At 36.1% G+C, this 24,750-nt stretch overlaps 3 protein-coding genes across 5 annotated transcripts in view; all 3 read right to left on the minus strand.

The window, feature by feature from the left end:
* Nucleotides 1-24,750, minus strand: part of LOC102130647 (olfactory receptor 2T33) — a 277,856-nt gene that overhangs the window by 72,675 nt on the left and 180,431 nt on the right. The gene's annotated exons all lie outside the window — the stretch shown is intronic.
* Nucleotides 10,754-11,772, minus strand: LOC102129849 (olfactory receptor 2L2). Its single transcript, XM_015456862.3, has one exon. It carries the CDS (start codon nt 11,690-11,692, stop codon nt 10,754-10,756), a length of 939 nt encoding a protein of 312 aa, XP_015312348.3. The 5' UTR covers nt 11,693-11,772.
* On the minus strand, nt 19,356-23,644 carry LOC102128974 (olfactory receptor 2L5). Its single transcript, XM_015456592.3, has one exon. The coding sequence runs from the start codon at nt 23,021-23,023 to the stop codon at nt 22,085-22,087; it is 939 nt and encodes a 312-aa protein (XP_015312078.2). The 5' UTR covers nt 23,024-23,644; the 3' UTR covers nt 19,356-22,084.

A 24,750-nucleotide genomic window follows, 5' to 3' on the forward strand; every position in this document is an offset into this window, starting at 1 on the left:
TGAAATTCACAGAGACAGAAGTGGAATGGTGGACTCTGGAGGATGGGGGAAGGGAGAGAAGGAGATTAATTGTTTAACAAGAACAAAGTGTTAGTTGGAGACAATGAAATGGTTTTGGAGATAGGTGCATGGTAGTGATGGTTACACAACAATATATGTACTTAATGACACAGAATTCTACACTTAAAAAGGTTAAAATGGTGTTTCTCTTATGCATATTTAAATCACTTAATAAAATCACCTAATAAAAAAATCACTTACATGTACTGAAACTATTCCAATTTGGATTTCCAAATAAATTTTTTAAATATCTTGGCAGGTTTCTAAGCCACAGCACAGCAATTTATTTTCAATTATTTTATGACACCGGTAATTTTTGAAAGAAAATTTAGAAGAGCAAATTATTTTCATAAATGTCATTTGGAATCAAGAGGAGATTGGCATTAAGACTATTCCAATACTTAATAATTGGATTAAGACTAATCCAATACTCTGTAATTTATATTACTAGGGTAATTATTGGTAAGTAGAACATGTAATATTTGAAATTATTAACACAATTAACATTTCAAACATTTATATCATTTGTGTTCTACATAGGACTCTCTATGACAAACTGTCCAAGAGATAGTTAACATTATTCTAATTTTAAAGAAAAGAAAAAATAACATAGAACAGCATAATAAATGGCACATCAGATCTGATAGTTAATGCCATGTTTTATGACTGCCAATGTATCATCTTTTTATTATCCATGTTCCAGGGTTCTAATATTCTAATGTCCTATCATATAATATTATTTAAATAAAATTAGGGGCTGGTTCCTGGCAGGAAAGCAGCCTCAGCCATGATGTTCCCGTTTCAATAATGTGAAGAAGATATTTTTTTCTTATGTACAAATAAATACAAATGGATTATTTCTGGCTCTTTCATTTTTGTATTAACAGAAATAGCTATAAGGAAGGTATTTTAGCCTACTAAGAAACATCTTCACTTGCTTTTACTTTTTTTTTTCACTAAAAGTTCTGTATGCAGTCATCAGCATTAATGACAGAATACACAGGAGGAAAGAACAAGCAGAAAAATTTCTGGTCAAGATTTCAGAGTTAGTAGGACCCACAAACCTCAAACTTGAATTACGTCTCACATGAAAGGAAGGAGGGAGGCATGAACTTTCACGGACTATCTCCACACATTGGCACCTAGAATGTCACAGGATTCATTCCTTGATTCTGTTGGAGTTCATCAAACTAACTCTTCAGATTGGTATCACCACTGATATTTTATAGATATCAAAACTGAGATTCAGAGATTTTCAGTAAACTTCCCTAGATTCACAAACACACATACATATATGCATATATACATATGTACACACATATCTGCTACAAATAAATGTGACATCTAGATAAATAAACATGCATTAATATAAACCTTTTAAAAATGTGTAGTGTAGTTCATTCCTCAAAAATTTTTGGCAGTAAATTTGAAATAAGGCTGGTTCAGTTTTTATTCAGCCAAGACAAAAAAGAAAAAAATTAAATGTATTAAAACAAAAACTCCATATAAATATTAAATTGAGAAAGTATAAGAAATGTAAAACAAGAAGTAGGATTTTGTAATAATTAATATTTACTCATTACAAATCTTTTTCTGTTTCCTTGTATCACCCAGTTTTACTGTACTTTCACTTTACCTGGCAACTATTATGTAAATTCACAGAAAAAATGGCTTCTCAGAAACTCTAAATGAAAGACATTTTCTATCTTGCTCCCAATGTAAAAGTTTCCCTACTGGAAGAATTCAGTTACCAAAAAACACCCATATACTCTCCTGTGTAAATCAATTTGAGGATGTACATATTCAGCATAATAATTACAATTCTCCAAATGCTGTCCAAGTTTCAAATGAATTACCTATTACTAACTATTGAAGTCAAAAAGCATCATTGCGTTGCATGGATCTCTTTCCTATCCTTCAATTTAGAGTTGAAAGTGAGATGAAGACAGTAGCGTAATTTAGTGATTCATATATTCAGAGAAGACAAAGACTTTTCAAACATAGTCTCATTATCACAAGGAAGAAAAACTGAATCACAAGATTTGAAGAGAGTTATTCATGACTGTGTAACGACCTAGTGACAGACTTGGGAACCAAGGAGGACGGTCCTCTTGAGTCCAGATGCTGCAGTTTTCCACAGAGGCACAGATTTTACTCCCTATACTTTCCTCAGCTTTGATCAAAGCTATTCTCAAAGAAAAATCATTATTCATCACAAAATAAGGCTGGTCTCCTTAAAGTTGGTATGATCATTTGCATAGGTGCAGAAAACGTGAAGATTTACCAAAAAAACAAAAAACAAAAAAAGAGAGAGAAGAGAAAAAGCTGGGGAAGCAGGGGCACAAGTTGGCTTTGCTTGAAGTTTTGTAAGAAATCAGATTGAAGTTTTAAAAGTCTTCAATATCCAAGACACTCTTTATGGAGTTTTCCAGAATCTGGATTACTTCCTCTCTTCTGAAGCGATATCTGAAATATACTAAAGTTCTGAATCTCTGAAAATTCCAGAAAGTGATCTCCCTTACACATAGGGCTGGGAAACGGTAACACAGGTGATGGTCAGTTTCACTGCAATGGCTGAGAACTCATTGACTCCATGAGTCAGCCTGAATTCCTTAACACAAGCTGTCTGTACCTGAATCTGCATGTCTGTAGTAAGAATTATTTCACATTGATAACACTTGTCTAGAATGTCAATCAGATGACACAGAAGAGAGTCCTCTGGAGTCTAGACAAGGACGGCTCTCCACAGCATCCTGGCATGGAATCCTAAAGGAGATTCCTCCTTCCTTCAAGTTCCTCCACAATGGATTCTCCTAAGAAGAGACTCAGTACATAATGTTGTACTTAACTGACTTAGGAATAACTGATCTTATTTAATATTTGCGCAATGTGTATTTGTAATTGTTGAGAAGGGTATGAAGTTGGAGAACCAGAACTCTTTGAGGTGTAAAGGAGTAAAGAATGTAAAGTGAGTATTTGCTTGTGTGTACGTGTGCTTCCAAGTCACAACCTGCCATTGAGGTCCACGATGGTGCGTCAGCTCTCATAGATACACAGGTAAGTGGGCAGACAGACATTGCCGTGGCTAGACAGAAAGTGATTATGAAAGTGAGGATGAAGTATCCTTTGACGGTTGTTTTGGAATGAGGATGTGCTTACTCTGCTTCACTGTGTAAGTTCAAGGGACAGAGGCTCCATTTAAAAGTAAATCGAATTCTACCTCTTACAGTTACTAAAAATGTAAGCTTTTGTTGATGAACATCTGGCCCTGTATGTTATAATTACAACAGGGAGAAGAATCCATGGGTTGTTAGGAACTGTCTGTGAGATAGTGACTGTGTATTACTTGACTGGGTGTGTCACTGAAGAGAACCTGCAGGTTTCAGCATCTTCATCATTATCATTTCCCTCATCATCAACATAATCACTATGGCTTACATTCACACACTTGTTATCTGCTATGACTGTAGAGTAATATAGCCTGCACATTGTTTCCACATACTATGCTCATTGGCTTCTCACAAAAACTCTGCATGGTTGTTAAGGCAGATAGTTCTATAATTTCACTGGAAGTTTACCTTGTGTCCCGACAGAAAATAAATACATTGTAAAAGTTAAAAGCACAAAAAACTACAATTTGACACAAATTGGCTGTAAAAACAAAATCTGGATAACCACAGCACAGCTACTAATCATACGGTTACCTTCATTACTGCTTTCCAGAAGAACCTCCTCCTTTTAAAAAAATATATCATTGCACTGCAGACCGGTGATTTTTTTAAAAATTATACTTTATGTTCTAGGGTACATGTGCACAACGTGCAGGTTTGTTACATATGTATATATGTGCCATGTTGGTGTGCTGCACCCATTAACTCGTCATTTACATTAGGTATATCTCCTAATGCTATCCTTCCCCTCTCCCCCTCCCTACAACAGGCCCTGGTGTGTGATGTTCCCCTTACCAGACCAGTGATTTTAACCATTCTCATTGTACCTTTACTTTAATGACCCTTTAACATTTTTATGCAAAAACAACACTAATACTTTCCAGGTATTTCATTAAAAACATGGGATTCATATAAGGTAAAATACCAAGTGAGAAGCAGCGATAAGATTATAATGAGCATCATATAATCACTCATCATTCATGGTAAAAGAAATCAAACCAAAATAGCACAAGACCCCAGCCAAGTAGGAACGAGGAACTGCTGCCTCCTATGATCATTATTGTGAATGTGGGTTCTTTAATTTCACTGGAGCCCATAAAAGTATAGTCTAATATAATCTATCCCTGTCTCTTCCATTGACCATCATTTCCCTTCCCGTCCAGAAAACACATTTATGAATTAGCTTCAAAATCACTTTTGGTTGTCTGCATTTCATACTCCAAGATTTCTGCTGAATGGTGTTACAGAAAGTACAGTCATTAGTGCTGAAATTCACCTCAATTCTATTTCTGAACAAAGTTATCTCAAGCACTTGCCAGAGTTCCTTCTTCCCTGTAATCAATAAAAATTTAAAAATACAGTTATAATTAGTACTTTTATTATTTCCTCATTTCCAAACATTCACTGCCTTTGCTTAGCTGACAGCAGTCCTACAGTCATCATAGAAACAAATTCATGGTTTTTAAAGAAATGTATACATTGGTTTTTCATCCCTACACGTGAGATTTCAGAGACCTCCATGGGGATTCAGCAGCAATCATGCATCCACTCCTTCTTTACCTGGAGAATGAGATTAACAGTTGTTTTGCTGGTATTCACTGGAGACTGTCCAGTGAGACTTTGGACATTCTAGGCTGAGTCACTGATACAGAGGATGGCCTTAGTCCAACGTTCAGAAATGAATTCTGATCATGTATTTAGATGTTTCAATGCATGTCAAGGGTAAACTCAGTGGAGAAGGAAACAAATATATTTATTCATATTATGTCAATGTTATTGTGTTTCTAAATTTTATGAAACCCTAAAGTTTGAATGCTTTTACTCAGGCATCGACAATAACAATATGTCTGCCTACATTAATTTCTTTCTCAGTTTGGTTTATATTGGGAATTAGATTTAAACCACTAAAATAGAATGAGGTTAATTTAATAGAAACACATACGTGGTAATTATTAAAATATCACATACATGGGAGATATCTTTTAACACATTTTGGGTAATTATACGTGTTCGAATTGTTTCTTTTCATTTGGAAATGCTCATTAAATTATAAAGCTATTTTATCCTATTAGATGACCTAATGATATTACTACTCTGTTTTTTAATATTTAGAAAATATTTATTAATTGAATTTTTATTCAGTAGAGTGCTTTAAATGTTTTCAAATTTCTTACTGTTTCTAGCAAATGAATTAATTATACCATCTACCTGAGAAAAGTGATATTGGTTCGTTTTAATTTCTTTGAGTTTTAAAAATATTTTTTAAAACATGTATTAATTGACAAATTATACTTTGACATATATTGATATATATTTTGACTTATTTTTATTGTGATATATATTTTGATATGTATAGGCTAGTCAGGTGAAGCAGTGGGAGTGGAGAAGGATCCAAGAAACCTGTAACTGGTTGTGATCAATTAGTTGTAAACACCACTACACTCCGACCAGACAATTTAATTTACTGATGCATGTATATGTTTTATAATTATCCAATCAGCATAGTTAGTGTACAGTCCTGGCAAGGACAATTTCCTGAAAGTCAAAGTGTGCAGATGTTTCAATATTCCTGCATTTGAAAAGCTGAATAATTCCTTTATTAAGTTTACAACCATGACTTTTAACATATAGGAGGAGCCATATCTAGTGCAAGCAGGGAACTATTTTCACATCTTCAAAAGACAGAAGACAAAACTTATTTGTGCTGAAAGAGGAGGTAACACTCCTTATTTGACGTGGTAAGACAGACTTCAAGGGAATTTCTGTAAAAGGAAAGACTTTTAGGTTTACCTGAAAACTACCCACCAGGGTCAAGTACGCAAATATGGTGGATGTGAGTCAGCAACTTCCTCTTGAAATACCCCAGATCTCCCTGAGAGTGTTCTGGAAGCAGGAATTGACTATTTCACACTTCTCCAGTACAAAGCACAAAACCAAGCATAGAGTAGGTCAAAACCTGGTTATTCTGAAAGAAGAGATTAGAATGAGGAACGTAAATAAAACTGAGCTGCTTATTTTACATTTTTAAATGTCTGTGTTCAGCGTATTTGAATTATTCATGAAATCACATAGATCTTTAATTTCATAATCATATTTACTTAATAAGAAGCCCCATTCTATATCCCAAAGATACAAGATTCAGATGATAAGCATTTATGTCAAATCTTTTGTAAAAGAGCAAGAGACAGTGGCACAGGCCTGTAATTCCACCAATGGGGAGACTGAGGCAGGAGGATTGTTACAGGCCCACAGGGTTCAATTGCCCATGGAGTGTTATCAGACCAAAACACCAAAACAGCAGGGGTTGCAGCGGAGAAAGTTAATAATCATAGGTCAGCTGAAGGAGGAAGAGAAAGGGAGCCTCAAATCAGCCTTCTGGAGACGCTTCGGGATGGCATTTTTAAGGGGTGTGGATGCGTGATGAGCTGAAGTGTGGGGCTTGCTGATTGGCGGAGAAGTGGGTGGTGACGTCATGACAGAGGGAGATGAGGACGCTGCATCCTGTACTGAGTCCATTTCTTAGACAAGTTAACTTTGAGCAACCACCGTTCTACTCTCTGTTTCTATGTATTCCATTTATTTTTAGGCCCAATATATAGGTGAGATCAGGTAGTATTTTTCTTTTTGTGTCTGAAAGCCAGTCTAGATTGAAGGACAGAAAAAAGAGAAACTGAGATTTGCACTGGGAGGCTACAATCTTGGTAACATAATTATTGTCCGCTCGTTTTGTCAGAAGCTTTTGAACCACAGCGACTCCACCTTGAGCGAGGGCTGGAAAATTAGCCTGGGACTTGCTGGGCTGCATTCCCAGAAAGATTGGTATTCCTAGAAAGTTTGGGATTCCTAGAAAGTTTGGTATTTCTGGCCTCTAGATGTTTACGGTTAAGGAAACAGGTTGGCAATGTTTACTAAACAGACCCAGACTTGGGAGTGCCCAGATATCCCGATATTTTAAGAACAAAGGCCGAGACGGGTGGATCACGAGGTCAGGAGATCGAGACCATCCTGGCTAACACGCTGAAACCCCGTCTCTACTAAAAAATACAAAAAAACTAGCCAGGCGAGGTGGCGGCGCCTGTGGTCCCAGCTACTCGGGAGGCTGAGGCAGGAGAATGGCGGGAACCCGGGAGGCGGAGCTTGCAGTGAGCTGAGATCCGGCCACTGCACTCCAGCCTGGGGCACAGAGTGAGACTCCGTCTCAAAACAAACAAACAAACAAACAAAAAAAACAAAGGCATTCTTAATTTTTCTTTAAAGATAATAATTTTGATTCTTGAAAAATATACTAATTAAGAAAATTAATCATTTAACACAAACACTTGTAGCAGAGCACATCTCCCCATGATATTTTTTATTCTGTATTTAAACAAGTATTGTACCCAGGGTGGACACGTTCCTCCTCTTACTTTCGGGAATGCGCTACTCTGTCTATGGCGTTGCTGTTCTTTCACCACTTTTCCTTCTTAATAAACTTGATTTTGCTTTGCCCTGCGGACCTGCCCTGAATTCTTCCTGGCGCGAGATCCACGACCCTTCTTTTGGGGTCTGGATCGGGACCCCTTTGCAGCAAGTTTCACTCTTCACGGAAGAGTTTCTTCCATGTCAAGTCTATCTGCCTCTCTTGAGACTCCATTCAATGTCTGTCCAAATAGGGCCACCGGAATTTGTTGGCCTACTTGAGAAATACAAAACAAATCATGTCTACTCTTTTCTTCTCCCCTGGATATTTCTCCAAGTATCATGCATATAACAAACTTCTCACATATTCTATATCTCCTTCATATTGGCCCACGTAAATAGATAAATCTGTGGCTGTGAGACTGTTGGCTCAACATATAGTGTAGAATTTATTTACCCTTCTTTGTGTATCTGAACTCTCTTTTGACATGCCTCAGAGAGCAAACATTTCACTGTCTCTGCTAGAACTCACACACTTACTTCCCTACCTGACTTTCAGCTATGGCTACGGTATATAGGTGGAGAGTCTGCATTGGATTTTTTGATCCCAGATTTTAACATGGGAATGGGTAGCTCAGAGCAGCAGGGCAGGTGAAAATCCTGTAAGGCTACAAAGACACCACAGAAACAAATTCACCGAGTTTGTAGGGCTGGGAATGGCACCCAGAAGGCGCAAGAGTCGTGACCTCACAGAACTCATTATCAAGCACATTGGAAACTGCTCATGCTGGCAGATTTTCAGACCTTACTCATGTCCATTTTTTTGGAGATTTGGCAATGCTTCACTTTTTAAAAAAATACTGTATTTTCAGTTTAAATTACACTGATTTTGTTGTTTTTAGTTAAGAATCTTAGCCGGTAATATCAAATTTCAAATTCTATTTTGATTTAGTTTGAAAAACTTTAGTGAAGAGAAGATGAGGAGCTGGAGTAAGGTGGTGATTATAAAATATGGGAAAGAGAGCTTTAAAATATTAATGTGGACAAGATTGATAAAATGTTATGATTAGTTGTATTCATTACAATAAAAGAACAAAAGGCCTAAGTTAACTTGCAGTTGCCATATTGTCTCATCATTTTATGTGACATGTGATTATCTGTGTCCCTCACAGTGGAGTAAGTGCTTGGTAAGTACTTATCTTTTATTTTATTTTCTTTTATTTATGTGACATTAGGAAAATCTTTCAACATCAGGCAACTACTACCCTTTCTCATATTATTATGACATTCTCATGCAGTCCTAATGATGAGAAAATTCTACTTAATTTAAATTAGGGGAGAAGAAAAGTCATATACATTTGCCATTCTGTAAGTCAAAATTTAAATTATTCAGTACTCTAGTAAACTTTAAATGCTTAATTGGTATGAGTATATCCAGATCCATATTTGTACCTCCTATTCAAATGTTAACGTTCTTGTTTGAAAATGATTATTCCAATTGTAATACAGATGACTCTAGGACAACATAGAAATTAGGGTCACTGACCCCCATGCAGTAGAATATGCACATAACTTTGAACTTCCCAAAACCTAACTACTGATATCCTACTGTTGACAGGAAGCCTTATAAATAACATAAGCATTCAATTAACTCATATTTTATATCTTATATGTCTTATATACTCTATTCTTACAGTAAAGTGAGCTAGAAAAAGAATATCTTATTGAGAAAATCATCAGAAAGAGAAAATATGTTTACTATTTATTGAGGGAAAGAGGTTTGTCATAAAGTTCTTCATCATTGTTGTCTTCACGTTGAGTGGGCTGAGGAGCAGGAAGAGGAGGAGAGGTTGTTCTTGTTGTCTCAGGAGTGGTGGAGGCAGAACAAAATCCACAACTGAACCTGCACAGTTCAAATCTGTGTTGCTCGAGGACCAACTGCATAATCAGTCATTCACCACTGCTATCACTTGGATAATATGAGGCTCTTCTTACTTGCTCATTCTACCTTCCTTCTTGCCTCTTCTCCTCAGAGACAAAAGAGTTTCTCAGGAATGGGCTCTTCTGGAGAGCAATGGCCTTTCACTCAGAGAATGGACCTAAGCAGATAACCTTTATGAAATAATGGTGATCCTTTTAGGCACATGCCTAAGCAGGTATAAAAATAGTGGAGCAGAGGAGCTGATCCCAATTCAAGCTGAATAGTCCTGTTGATTTATGAGAAGAGTAAGTGGAAATAAAATTGTACAGAACACAATGTCTTGTATGAAAATACCCATGGCTACAGAGGAGGCAAATCTTGAGTGTGTTGTGATGTGACTGGGGAATGGTTCAAATAACCTACTCCACAATCAACTAAGTCAATTACAGTCTAAGAGGGTCTATAGACTGTAACTTCTATAGAATTTCTTATACAGAAACTCTTGTTTTTCTAAAGCCAAATTGGCTGCTCCGCCAACATAATTATTTATCCTCAGGTAAACTTATTAGTAAAACATTGGGAAAAAGAAGACATACACACCAGTTGAGAGTAAATAAAGACTACTTGATATTCAATGAGATTCAGTAATCGTAAATAATTTGTTATATTTGTCTTTTAATAATAAGGAGATTAACAACTATTATATAATTATTATGCTGAATAATATGATTAGTTTGGATCTTTACTGTTTTGATTTCTACATGTTAATGAAACCCTGTTGCCCACATTTGGTAGAAAATATATAACCTATATTTGATTAAAAAAAAAAAACAAAACAGGCAGGGCGTGGTGGCTCATGCCTGTAATCCCAACTGACTCAGGAGTTTAGGCAGGAGAGTTGCTTGAGCCCGGGAGGCGGAAGTTGTGGTGAGCTGAGATTGCGCCATTGCACTCAAGCCTGAGAAACAAGAGCCAAAACCCATTAAAAACAAACAAATAAACAAACCAAAAAAACACACAAACATAATCAAAAATAGATGTCTTAGAATATGCATTATAATGTTGTCAAGACTAAATTAAAAGACAAATGTTCTAGATTAATCTCTGTTTGACACACTGGGCATGTAATAATGTTTTTCTTCACTGCTGTACATGGCTAAGTTGATATGAACCTTGTGCTTTGACTCTAAGACAGAACGTTTGTCTATATTTTCACCGAGAAGATTTTCTGAATCACTCGTGTCAGGGCCCCCATCACCTCCTTGTTTCTCAGGCTGTAGATGATGGGGTTGAGCATTGGGGTGAGGATGGTGTAGAAGACAGCCAGAACCTTGTCCTCTGTTGGAGATCGCAGGGATCTTGGGCGTAGATAGGTATAAGCAAAAGGTGCATAGTAGAAAGTCACTACAGTGAGGTGGGTGCTGCAGGTCGAATAGGCCTTCTTCCTCCCTTCTGCAGAGTGCATGCGGTAGACAGCGAGGAGAACTCGGCCATAGGAACATGCGATACCAATGAAAGGAAACACAAGAAAGATGGTGCTGCTCAAAAACACTGTGCTCTCATAGACCCAGGTATCCGTGCAGGCTAGGGTCAACATAGCTGGAACATCACAGAAAAAATGATTGATGGCTCTGGACTTGCAATATGGGATACGGAGTGCATATACCGTGTGAGCACAAGAGTTGACGGAGCCTATCATCCAAGATCCTGTTATCATCAGCACACACACTCTTTTGCTCATACGGGCAGGATAGTGGAGAGGAAAGCAAATAGCCACATAACGATCGTAGGCCATTGATGTCAGGAGCAGCGCTTCTGCAACTGCTAAAGTCAAGAAGAAGAAACTCTGAATCCCACATCCAATGAAGGAAATAGACATGTTTCCATACAGAAAATCATAAACCATCTTAGGAACAATGGTAGAGATGTAATTTAGGTCAATGAGTGAGAGCTGACTAAGTAGGAAATACATGGGTGTGTGGAGATGGGTGTCCAAAAAGATGAGAAGAATCATGGATAGGTTTCCAATTAGAGCCATTAGGAAAATGAGAACAATGAGGGTAAAGATGAAAAGGCCAATTCTTGATGGTGGGAACAACCCCAATAAGATGAAATCAGTTGATGTTTGATTGTAATTTTCCATAGGGCATTCCTATAATCCATACTGAAGGGAGACACAAGGGTAAATTAAGTACAGTAATTCACTTTTATCCACAGCAGCTGCATTCCAAGACCCCCAGTGGGTGCCTGAAACTGGGGTTGATACTGAACCCTATATACACTATTTTTATATCCATAAATACGTATTATACACTTTAATTTATAAATTAGGCAAGGAAGAGATTAACAAAAATCACTACAAATAAAATAGAACAATTATAGCTATATAATGTAATAAAACTTATGTGAATGCAATCTGTATTTTTCTTTCAAACCATCTTATTGAAAAAGTGCTCATTTTTCTTGTGATGACAAAATGCTTCATAGGAAGACAAAATGTCTACATGATGAGATACAGTGAGGGGAATAATGTAGGCACTGTGATGCAACATTGGGCTATGATTGAAAACCAAATTAAAATTTATGAACTGTTCATTTGTGGACTTTTCCATGCAATATTGTCAGACCGCATTTGATCACAGGAGAAACCATGGAAAGCAAAACAGTGGATAAGAGGGGACTACTTACAGAATAGTAAGCCAATTGTTTTTAAAAATCCTTACTTTAGTTAGACTGTGAATTACTTATACAATTTTATAACTCTTAAATGATGAACTAATCTTTCCTTTTAGAAAATAATCGTATTTTCTATCCAGAGATTAATATTTGATGAGACAAATATTTATAACCAAATTTTTTTCTAAGAAATATATACATTTATAGGAAAAATCATTTGTCTTACAACTTCAAAAGGATATGAATGTTTGATGCCGAACACAAACTCAGATGCCATTAAGATCATATGCTATGCTTAAAACATACACATGGAAAGGTAAATTAAATGCATATGCTATGGATCTGTATTATAAATAAATTAGCATTATTTTTTCTGGATAATTGGTTTTTCTAAATTTATTCTTTAAGACTTACTTCTGAAACTGCTGCATCCTATGACTCATTTGGAGGAACTTATGTTTCCTTCTTGAATTGTCTTTGCATAATTCCAAGTCAAACTTTCCCTAAGTCAGACATCATTATTTGGTTCTTCTATTTGAAAATGTAGAATGAATTGTTATTTTAAGTACCTTTTTCATGAAATGGAATTCATAGCCTTGATTTTGAATGTCCACCACCATCAAATGTCCATTTTCTTTTGCCTCCTCATCCAATTTCTGAATTCTCAAGTTAATGTAGACACTCTAATCTCAATATCTATATGCCAAGTTCATTTTAGCTTCCATGTCTCTGCTCAAGGTCTCCCTAGATATGATGTATATTCTGTGTCTTTGCTTCCCTCATGCTTAGATTACGTAGACTTTATGGATCCTCCCATTCATATGAAGGGATTATATTTATCAATTTTTTGAAGGATTCATAAAGTGTAATATAATCTAAGCATTAGGGAAGCAAAGACAGTAAATCACTTTATGTCTTCAAAAGACAGGATTTGGAGAAATGACCATTCACTGAAATGGAAAAAAGGAAACAGCAACCTGACAGTTTTCTGGGTAGAGGTGGTTCGAGCATTCTTCTCCAGATAGAAGACATCAGTGGACAACTTTGCACAGAATGCATAAGAGGAATGAAGTTTTTAGGCTTGAAAAATATTTTAGAGCCAAAAGTCAGCAGACCTTTGAGGAAGTGTAACAATATGAAAGAGTAAGAGCCACACAGTGTGCAAACTCACATCTATACACGCACACACAAAGATGCACACTCACTTAAGGATCAATACACATATATGCACACTGAGTTAAAACTATCACAAACCTGCAAAAAGAATGAGTTTTTAAAATTAAGAATTCCTATCTTCAGGAATGAAGATGTCTATGATATGTTATAAAATCCACCAAATATCATTAGCTATATACAAGGATGTGAAATGCAACAATAAATGACTCTTGGAAATTAAAGATACAATAATTCTACCTATGTGTTAGCATGATATGTGTTTCCATAGGTTTGTTTCATCTATGATTTCTTTCAGCGGTGTTTTGTAGTTTTCCTTATAGAGTTCTCTTACCTCCTTGGTTAGGTATATTCCTAAGTGGTTTAATATTTGCAGCTGATTTGTGTACATTAATTTTGTATCATGAAACTTTGCTGAATTCTTTTATCAGTTTTAGAAGTTTTCTGGAGAAAGCTTTAGAGTTTTCTAGGTAAACAATCATATAATCAGCAAAGAGGAACAGTTTGGCTTCCTCTTTACTGATGTGGATAACCTTTATTTCTTTCTCTTTCTGACGGCTCTAGCCAGGACTTCAAATACTATGTTGAAGAGGTGAGAATGGGCATCCTTGAATTTTTCCAATTCCAAAAACTACAGAAATCAAAACAGTATGGCATTGGTATAAAGCCAGACATGTATACCAATAGAAGAAAGAGAGGACAGGTGTGGTGGCTCACACCTGTAATCCCAGCACTTTAGGAGGTTGAGGCAGGCAGATTGCTTGAGCTCAGAACATCGAGACCAGCCAGTGAAACATGGTAAAATTCTGTCTCTACAAAAAAAAAAAAAAAAAAATTAGCCAGGTGTGGTGGCTCGCACCAGTAGTCCCATCTACTTGGGGGCTTGAGGTGGGAGGGTTGCTTGAGCCCAGGAGGCAGAGGTTGCAGTGAGCCAAGATCACACCAGCACATTCCAAGCTGTGTGACAGAGTGAGACCCTGTTTCAAAAAAAAAAGGAAGGACAAGAAGAAGAAAGAGGAAACAGAGTAACAGAGTCAAGAAGTAGACTGTCATATACACAGCAGTATTTTTTTTGGCAAGCAAACCAAGTTTACTCAATGTGGAAAGGACAGTCTTTTCAATAAACAGAGTTTGAAAAACTAGATATCTACATTCGAAATGTTGAAATTGGATGCTCACTTTACACCATATAGAAAAATTAAGTCAAAATAAATCAAAGACCTAAGTGTAAGAGGTAAAACCATGAAAGTATAGTCAGCGGCAAAATGAGATTGTACAGACTCTGTGGAAAATGATTGAGAGGCTTCTCGATTTATGATGGGTTTCATCCTGAAAAACCCATTATGAGTTGAAAATATTGTAAGTAAAATACACATTTACTATCGTGAAAAAGTTATCTCAATGTTAAAATATTGTTTAAGTCAAACCATTGTAATTTCAGATGCTCCTGGACTTACAATAGAGTTTTATGTTTTTATAAATGCATAGTAAAGACAAAAAATGGTCAAATTATTGTGTTTCTGGACCATCTGTATAGTAATTTCTTCAAAAATTAAACAATTAGTATAGGTTCCAACTATTTCACTTCTGAACATGAACTCAAAGAAACGAGACACACAAAAATCTACTTCTATGCCCACGTTCACAGCAGCAGTATTAATAACACCCCAAAGGCAGAGACAACGTCAGTGTCCATCCACAGAGAAATCAATAAAAAATGTAGTGAGTACACACAATGGAATATTATTCAGTTTTTAAAATGAAAGAAATTTTGACATATGCCACAACATAGATGAAACTTGATTACATTATACAAAGTGAAATAAGCCAGGAACAGGCAAATATTGCATGAATTTACTTTCATGAAGTACCCAGAGTAGTCACAGAGACAGAAAGTAGAATGCTGGACCCCGGGGGATGGGGGAAGGGAGTCAAGGAGAATAACTGTGTAGAGAACAAAATTTTAGTTGGAGACAATGAAACTATTCTGGAGATGAATGGTGGGGATGGTTGCAGAATAATATAAATATACTTAGTGCCACAGACCTGAACAGTTAAAATAGTTTAAATGGTGCAGTTTATCTTATGTATATTTAATACATGAGATAATATGTAGTATCTCATGTATGAAATAAATAAAAATAATAAAAACATTTAAATGTACTTAAATTATTTCATATTTGGATGTCCAAATACATTTTAAGAAAATTCTGGCAAATTTCTGAGCCTCTACAGAGCAATTTATTTTCAATTATTTTATGACCTCTGTTTATTTGTGAAGGACAATTTAGAAGGACAAATTATTTTTTATATGTATCATTTGGAAACAAGATGAGATCAGCATTAAGACTGATGCAACAGTTTGTAATTTATATTAGTAGTTTAAGTATTGGCAATTAGAACATGTACCATTTGAAATTACTAACACAATTAACATTCCAAGCATTTCTATTATTTGTATTTTATATAGGGCAGTCAATGATAAACTTTCCATGAGAGTTATTATCCTAATTTTAAAAAGAGGAAAAGTAACACACATCAGAATATTAAATGGCACATCAGATCTCATACGTAATGCCATGTTGTAACTGAGTACCCTATTTTTAAAAAAGAAATACAACAAATTTATTTTTCCAATCTCCCCCTACCTTCTGCTTAACTGTTTAGGAATGGAAATCTATCCTTTACACTCTCCACCAGACACGTTCTACAAGGCAAGCTTATATGACTTTGCGTTTGCTTAAAAGTTCTAGAGAAGGAATCTTGAAGAAAATCAGGCACCCCCAAAACTGCCTCCCACTAGGAGCTTGCCTCAATTTACAACCAAGCTCTGCCTGAGATGGTGCCAGCCAGACCACCGGGTAGAAAATACATCAGAAGCTATAAATGACGAGTTGATGGGTGCTGATGAGTTGATGGGTGTAGCACACCAACATGGCACAAGTATACATATGTAACAAACCTGCACGTTATGCACATGTACCCTAGAACTTAAAGTATAATAATAATAAAAGAAAAGAAAAAGAAAAAAAAAAGAAAATACATCAGAAGCAAGTCATTGGACCCCCCATCTCCTCACCCCCTGCATGCCATTCAAGCCAAGACCCCTTTAAAAGACCTTGTCTACTGCCCTGAAAGGGGAAGTATTTCCCGTTCAGTCAGAAGCTTGTCCTGCTTCCCCTCAGCTAAGCTTGGAATAAAAAGTCTCTTTCTTTCTACCAGACCTTGCTCTTGTTAATAGGACTTTGCAAGTGGTGAGGGGCAGGAGTGTGTTCTGTGACTGTAGTTACAATATCTCATGAACACCAATGTAGCATCTCTTTGATAATTCATTTTCCAGGGTTCTAATTCTATCATATAATATTGTTTTAAAAAAATAGAGCCCTGTCCCTAACGAGAAAGCAGTCTCAGCCATTATATATCTGTTTCAGTAATGTGAAGAGGATATGTTTTTCTTATGCAAAAATAAATCCACATGGGTTCTGTCCCTTAGTTTTTTATCCACCCAAATAGCAATAAATATTTTAAGCCTATAAAAACATTTCCAGTTGCTTTTTTTTTTGTAACCCTCCTAAAATATATATACCTAGGCATCAGCATTAATGGTGTTATACACAGGAGGAAAAAGTGAGCAGAAAAATTTCTGATGATATTTTCATTGCAAGTAGCAAAACCAACCTTCAACCCCAATGATGTCCTGCATGAAAGGAAGGATACCGGCATGAACTTTTATTGACTATCTCCACACACTGGCACTTGCAATATGTCAGGATTTGTTCTGTGATTCCATTGGTTTTAATCCTAGTAAAAAGCTCTTTACATGGACATCACCACCAACATCTTAGATGACAAACATTGAGATTCAGAGGTTGTAAGTGAACTTCTCTAGATCACAAAGTAAGAAGCAGCATTAAGATTACAATGAGCATCATACAATGACTCATCACTCATGGCAAAATAAATCAAACCAAACCAAAACAAAACACCAACCAAGTAGGTACAAGGAAATGTTGCCCCCTACAATCATTATTGTGAATTTGGGTTCTTTAATTTCACTTGAGCCCATAAAAGCATAGTCTAATATCATCTATCCCTGTCTCTTCCATTGACCATCATTTCCCTTCCCAACCAGAAAACACATTTATGAATTAACTGCAAAACCACTTTAGGTTGTCTGCATTTCCTACTCCAAGATTTCCACTGAATAGTGTTATAGAAAGTACAGTCACTCGTGCTCAGATTCACCTCAATTCTATGTCTGAAACAAAGTCCTCTTAAACCCTTGCCAGAGTCCCTTCTTCCCTGTGATCAATAAAAATTTTAAAATACAATTATAATTAATACCTTTCTTATTTCCTCATTTCCAAACACCCACGACCTTTGCTTAGCTGACAGCAGTCCTACAGTCATCATAGAAACAAATTCATTTTTTTGAGTAAGCCTAAAGAATATTGTTTAAAGAAATGCATATATTCATTTTTCTTCCCTACAGGAGATTTCAGAGACCTTCATGGGGATTCAGTAGCAACCATGATTCCACTCCCTCTTTACCTGGAGAATGAGATTAACAGTTGTTTTGCGGGTATTCACTGGGGATTGTCCACTGAGACTTTGAACATTCTAGGCTGAGTCACTAATAACAGAGGATGGCCTTAGTCCAAGGGTCAAAATTAGTTCTGATTATGTATTTAGATGTTTCAAGGCATGTCAAAGGTAAACTCAATGGAGGAAGAAACAAATAGATTTATTCACATTATGTCAATGTTTTTGTGTTTCTAAACTTTATGAAAACCTATAGTTTGAATGTTGTTATTCAGGCATCCACAGTAATAATGAATCTGCATACATTAATTTCTTTCTGAGTTTGATTTATATTGGCAGTAAGATTTAAGCCACTAAAATAGAATGAGTTTAATTTAATAAAAACACATAAGTAGAAATTATTAAGCTATCACATACATGGGAGTTATCTTTTAACATATTTTAGGTGCTATGCATGTTCACATTGGTTCTTTACATTTGGAAATGCTCATTAAATTATACAGCGATTTTCTCCCATTAAAACAGATAATAAAATGTTGTTACTACTCTCTTTGGTTTATTAATATTTAGAAAATATTTATATTTAATTTAAGTAATTAAATTTTTATTCAGTAGAGTGCTTTAAATGTTATCAAATTTATTTTTTTACTAAATGAATTAATAATACAATCTACCTGAGAAAACTAATACTTCTTCACTTTTAATTCTGTTGAGTTTTAAAAGTATTTGAATTTTTCCACGTGTATTTGATAAATTATTATTTGACACATTTTGATATGTATTTTTATTTATATTTATTTTGATATATTTTGATATGTATAGACTAGTTAGATGAAGCAGTGGGAGTGGAGAAGGAACCAAGAAACATGTAACTGGTTGTGATCAATTAGTTGTAAACACTACTGCACTTGGACCAGACAATTTGATGTACTGATGTATATGTATGTTGTATAATGATCCAGTCAGGGTAGTCAGTGTACATCCTGGCAAGGACAATTTCCTGAAAGTCCAAGTGTAGAGATGTTTCAATATCCCTGCATTTGAAAAGCTGAAGAATTTTTTTGTCAAGTTTAAAACTTTGGCTGTTAACATAATAGTAGGTGCCATGTCTAGTGCAACCAGGGAACTGTTTTCACATCTTCAAAAGACAGAAGACAAAACCTATTTGAGCTGAAAGATGAGATAACACTCCTTATTTGATGTGGGAAGACAGACTTCAAGGGAATTTCTGTAAAAGAGAAAGACTTTTAGGTATACCTCAAAACTACCCACTAGGGTCACATCACATATGCAAACATGGGGGATATGAGTCAACAACTTACTCCTGAAATACCCCAGATCTCCTGAGAATTTTCGTGACGTAGAAATTGACTATTTCACACTTCTGCAGTAGAAACGACAAAACTAAGCAGATAGTCGGCCACGACTTGGTTTATTCTGAAAGAAGAGATTAGAATAAGAAACATAAATAAAACTGAGCTGCTTATTTTACATTTTTCCATGTCTGTATTCAGTCCATTTGAATTATTCATTAAATCACATAGTTCTTTAAATCCATACTCATATTTACTTAATAAGAAATCCCACTGTATGTCCCAAAGATACAAGATTCAGATGATAACCATTTATGTCAAATCTTTTGTAAAAGAGCAAGAGACAGTGGCACAGGCCTGTAATTCCACCTACGGGGAGACTGAGGCAGGAGGATTGTTACAGGCCCACAGGGTTCAATTGCCCATGGAGTGTTAGCCGACCAAAACACCAAAACAGCGGGAGTTGCAGGAGACAAAGTTTAATAATCGTAGGCCAGCTGAAGGAGGAGGAGAAAGAGAGCCTCAAATCAGCCTTCTGGAGACGCTTCGGGATGGCATTTTTAAGGAGTCCGGTTGCCTGACGAGCTAACGTGTGGCGATTGCTGATTGGTGGAGAGTGAGTGGTGACCTCATGAGACAGGGAGATGAAGACGCTGCATCCTGCACCGAGTCAGTTTCTCAGACAAGCTAACTTTGAGTAACCACCATTCTACTCTCTGTTTCTTTGTATTCAGTTTATTTTTAGTCCCAATATATAAGTGAGATCATGACGTATTTTTCTTTTTATGTCTGAAAGCCAGTCTGGATTGAAGGACAGAAAGAAATGAAACTGGGACTTTCACTGGAAGGCTACAATCATAGTAACATAATCATTCCCAGTTTTTCCCAGCTTGTGAGAACCAATGTGAACCATGCTTGGGATTCTCTCCAGGAAAGTTCCATGTGAAAAAATACGAAACATTCAGGACCTCTGAATGACCTTCGAAGAGGAGGAGAGGTTGGTCTTGCTGTCTCAGGAGTGGCGGAGGCAGAAGGAAATCCACGTGTAAGTGGCCTGCACAGTTCAAGTCTGCATTGTTCAAGGGTCAACTGCAGATCAGGCATTCATCACCGCTGTGGTTTGGACAATCTGGGGCTTTTCTTTTTAAAACAATGTTAGATTTACAGAGGTAAACACGTTTATGATCTACTTTTTACATAGACACACTTATATTTGTCAAATGACTTTTAATGGATACACAGTGTATTTTAATAAAAATGCATTTTATAAAAGTAAAGACAAAACGTAGTTTTATATTATTTACAATGAAAAGATAAGTTCAATGTTGTAAATATTGAATACATATTTTCTTGTATTTAACAGTCATTTTACACTATCATCTATCATCTATTTTATTTTACATTGCTATAATAGCATTTTAGATACATAATATTAAAGCCTACAGTTTTCTTTTTCAAATCAGATATAAAATTTTCTACATTGAGATTTTAATGGCTATCATTACAAATTCTTGGGCAAGGGGAGGGAGGGCATTAGGACAAATACCTAAAGCATACGGGGCTTAAAACCTAGATGGTGGGTTGACAGGTGCAGCAAAGCACAACGGCACGTGTAAACCTATGTAACAAACCTGCACATTCTGCTCACATATGCCAGAACTTAAAGTAACATAAAAAATAAACAAAATAAATTAATACTAAATGAAAATATACTTTCTGGTCACTTGATGTTACTCTTCAAATAAATACTTTTTATGCATTTTAATTATATTTCCAGAGTGAAGATTATTCTATTTGAGAGCAACAGAAAGAACTTTGGAAAAATAATTATAGAAAAATGTTACATTATGGAAAATTGTAAAATGCAGGGCTTTTCTCTTACTTGTTCATTCTACCTTCCTTCTTCCTCCTCTCCTCAGAGATTAAAGAGTTTCTCAGGAATGGGCTCTTCTGGAGAGCAATGGCCTTTCACTCAGAGAAGGGACCTAAGCAGATAACTTTTATGAAAATAATGTTGATCCTTTTAGGCACATGCCTAAGCAAGTATAAAAATAGTGCAGCAGAGGAGTTGATCCCAATCCAAGATCTACAGACTTGTTGATTTAGAAGAAGAGTAAGTAGAAAAAAATTTGTTCAGGATAGAATGTCTTGCATGAGAATACCCGTGGCTACTCAAGAGACAAACATTGAGTGTGTTGTGATGTGACTGGGGAATGGTTCAAATAACCTACTCCACACTCAACTAAGTCTAAGTCAACTGTAATCTAAGAGGTTCTAGAGAAGGTAACTTCTGTAGAATCTCTTATAGAGAAATTGTTGTTTTACTAAAGCCAAATTGACTTCACCCCAGACATAAGTATTTATCCTGAGGTAAATTTCTTTATAAATCATTACTTTAGCAAAAAGAGGAGACAGCAGTTGAGAGTAAATAAAATATTATTTGATATTCAATTAGATTCAGTAGTCTTAAATAATTTATTGTTATTTTGTCTTATTTTAATAATAATGGGAAATAATCAACATATAACTATTATGCTCAATGATATGATTCCTTTGGACAGTTATTATTTTGATTTCTACATGATAATGAAATTCTGTGCCCTTACAATTTAGTGGAAAATATATGATCTGTCTTTTGATAAAAAGAAACACAAATAAAAACAAAATAAATGTCTTAGAATATGCAACTATAATGTCAAGACTAAATTAAAAGGCAAATCTAGATTAACCTCTGTTTGACACACTGGATGTGTAATAATGTTTTTCTTAACTGCTGTACATAGCTAAGATGATATGAACCTAGTGCTTTGACTCTAAGACAGAACGTATGTCTACATTTTCACCGAGAAGATTTTCTGAATCACTCGTGTCAGGGCCCCCATCACCTCCTTGTTTCTCAGGCTGTAGATGATGGGGTTGAGCATTGGGGTGAGGATGGTGTAGAAGACAGCCAGAACCTTGTCCTCTGTTGGAGATCGCAGGGATCTTGGGCGTAGATAGGTATAAGCAAAGGGTGCATAGTAGAAAGTCACTACAGTGAGGTGGGTGCTGCAGGTCGAATAGGCCTTCTTCCTCCCTTCTGCAGAGTGCATGCGGTAGACAGCAAGGAGAACCCGGCCATAGGAACACGCAATGCCAGTGAAGGGAAACACAAGAAAGATGGTGCTACTCAGAAACACTGTATACTCATAGACCCAGGTGTCTGTACAGGCTAGGGTCAACATAGCTGGAACATCACAGAAAAAATGATTGATGGCTCTGGACTTGCAATATGGGATATGGAGTGTATATACCGTGTGAGCACAAGAGTTGACGGAGCCTATCATCCAAGATCCTGTTATCATCAGCACACAAATTCTTTTGCTCATACGGATGGGATAGTGGAGAGGAAAACAAATGGCCACATAACGATCATAGGCCATTGATGTCAGGAGCAGCGCTTCTGCACCTGCGAAAGTCATGAAGAAGAAACTCTGAGTCCCACACCCAATGAAGGAGATAGTCTTGTTTCTACGCAGAAAATCAGAAGCCATCTTAGGAACAATGGTGGAGATGTAATTTAGGTCGATGAGGGAGAGCTGACTAAGTAGGAAATACATGGGTGTGTGGAGATGGGTGTCCAAGAAGATGAGAAGAATCATGGATAAGTTTCCAATTAGAGCCATTAGGAAAATGAGGACAATGAGAATGAAGAGGAAGAGGCCAAATTTCGTCGGTGGAAACAGCCCCAATAAGATGAAATCAGTTAACGTTTGATTGTAATTTTCCATGGGGCATTCATACGATCCTTCCTGAAGGGAGACACAAGGGTAAGTCAAGTACAGTAGTTCCCCATTATCCGCAGGGGCTGCATTCCAAGGCCCCCAGTGAATGCCTGAAATTGCAGTTGACACTGAATCCTATATACACTATTTTTTATATCCATCAATACATGTTATAAATTTTAACTTATAAATTAGATGAGATTAACAAAAATAACTACAAATAAAATAGAACAATTATAACTATATACTGTAATAAAAGTTATGCAAATGCAGGTCCTATCTTTTTCTCAAAATACCTCGTTGTACTGTGCTCATTTTTCTTGTGATGACAAAATACTTCATGGGAAGACAAAATGTCTACACGATGAAATAAAGTGAGGGGAACAATGTAGGCACTATGAGGCAACACTGGGCTATGACTGAAAACCAATTTATAATTTATGAAGTGTTCATTTGTGACATTTTCCACACAATATTTTCAGACTGCAGTTGATCACAGGAGAAACCATGGAAAGCAAAACAGTGGATAAGAGGGGACTGCTTATAGAATAGTAAGCCAATTATTTTTAAAATCCTTAGTTTAGTTAGACTGTGAATTATTTAAACAACTTTATAACTCTTAAATGACAAACTAATCTTTCGTATTTAGAAAAAAAATCGTATTTTCTATCCAGAGATTAATATTTGATGAGACAAATATTTATAACCAAAATTTTTTCTAGGAAATATATACATTTATGGGAAAAATCATTTGTCTTACAACTTCAAAAGGATAGGAATATTTTATGTCGAACACAGACTCAGATGTAATCAAGATTATATGTTATGCTTAAAACAAATGCATGGAAAGGTAAGTTAAATGCATATGTTTGGATCTTATTATGAATAAATTAGCATTACGTTTTCTGGATGATATTTTTCTACACTTATTGTGTAAGACTTACTTCTAAAGCTGCAGCAGCCTGTCACTCATTTGGAGAAACATTTATTTCCTTCTTGAATTGTCTTTGCATAATAATCCCAAGTCAAACTTTCTCTAAGTCAGACATCATTATTTGGTTCTTCTATTTTGAAATGTAGAATGAATTATTACGTTAGGTACCCTTTTCACAAAATGTAACTCACAGTCTTGGCTTTTAATGTCTGCCACCACTAAATGTTCATTCTCTTTTGCCTCCTCATTCAGTTTCACAATTCTCAAGTTACCGCAGACCCTAGATATAGATATCTGAATATCTATATGCCAATTTCATTTTAGCTTCCATGCCTCTGCTCAAGCTCTCACCCGTAGGATGTGTATTCTGTGTCTTTGCTTCCCTAATGCTTAGAATCTCTGCTTGGCTGCTGTTGGTGAATAGGAGAGCTACTGATTTATGTAAATTAATTTTGTATCCTGAAACTTGGCTGAATTCCTTTATTAGTTCTAGGAGCTTTCTGGGGGAGTCTTTAGGGTTTTCTAGGTAAACAATCATATCATCAGCAAACAGCAACAGTTTGACTTCCTGTTTACCAATATGGATGCCCTTTATTTCTTTCTCTTGTCTGATTGCTCTGGCTGGGAATGGTGAGAGTGGGCATCCTTGTCTTGTTCCACTTCCAAAATCTACAGTAATCAAAACAGTATGGCATTGTTATAAAACCAGGCATGTATACCAATAGAAGAAAGGAGAGGTCAAGTGTGTTTGTTCACACCTGTAATCCCAGCTCGTTGGGAGGCTGAGGCAGGCAGACTG

This window comes from Macaca fascicularis, chromosome 1, assembly GCF_037993035.2.
Source record: "Macaca fascicularis isolate 582-1 chromosome 1, T2T-MFA8v1.1".
Taxonomy (NCBI): domain Eukaryota; kingdom Metazoa; phylum Chordata; class Mammalia; order Primates; family Cercopithecidae; genus Macaca; species Macaca fascicularis.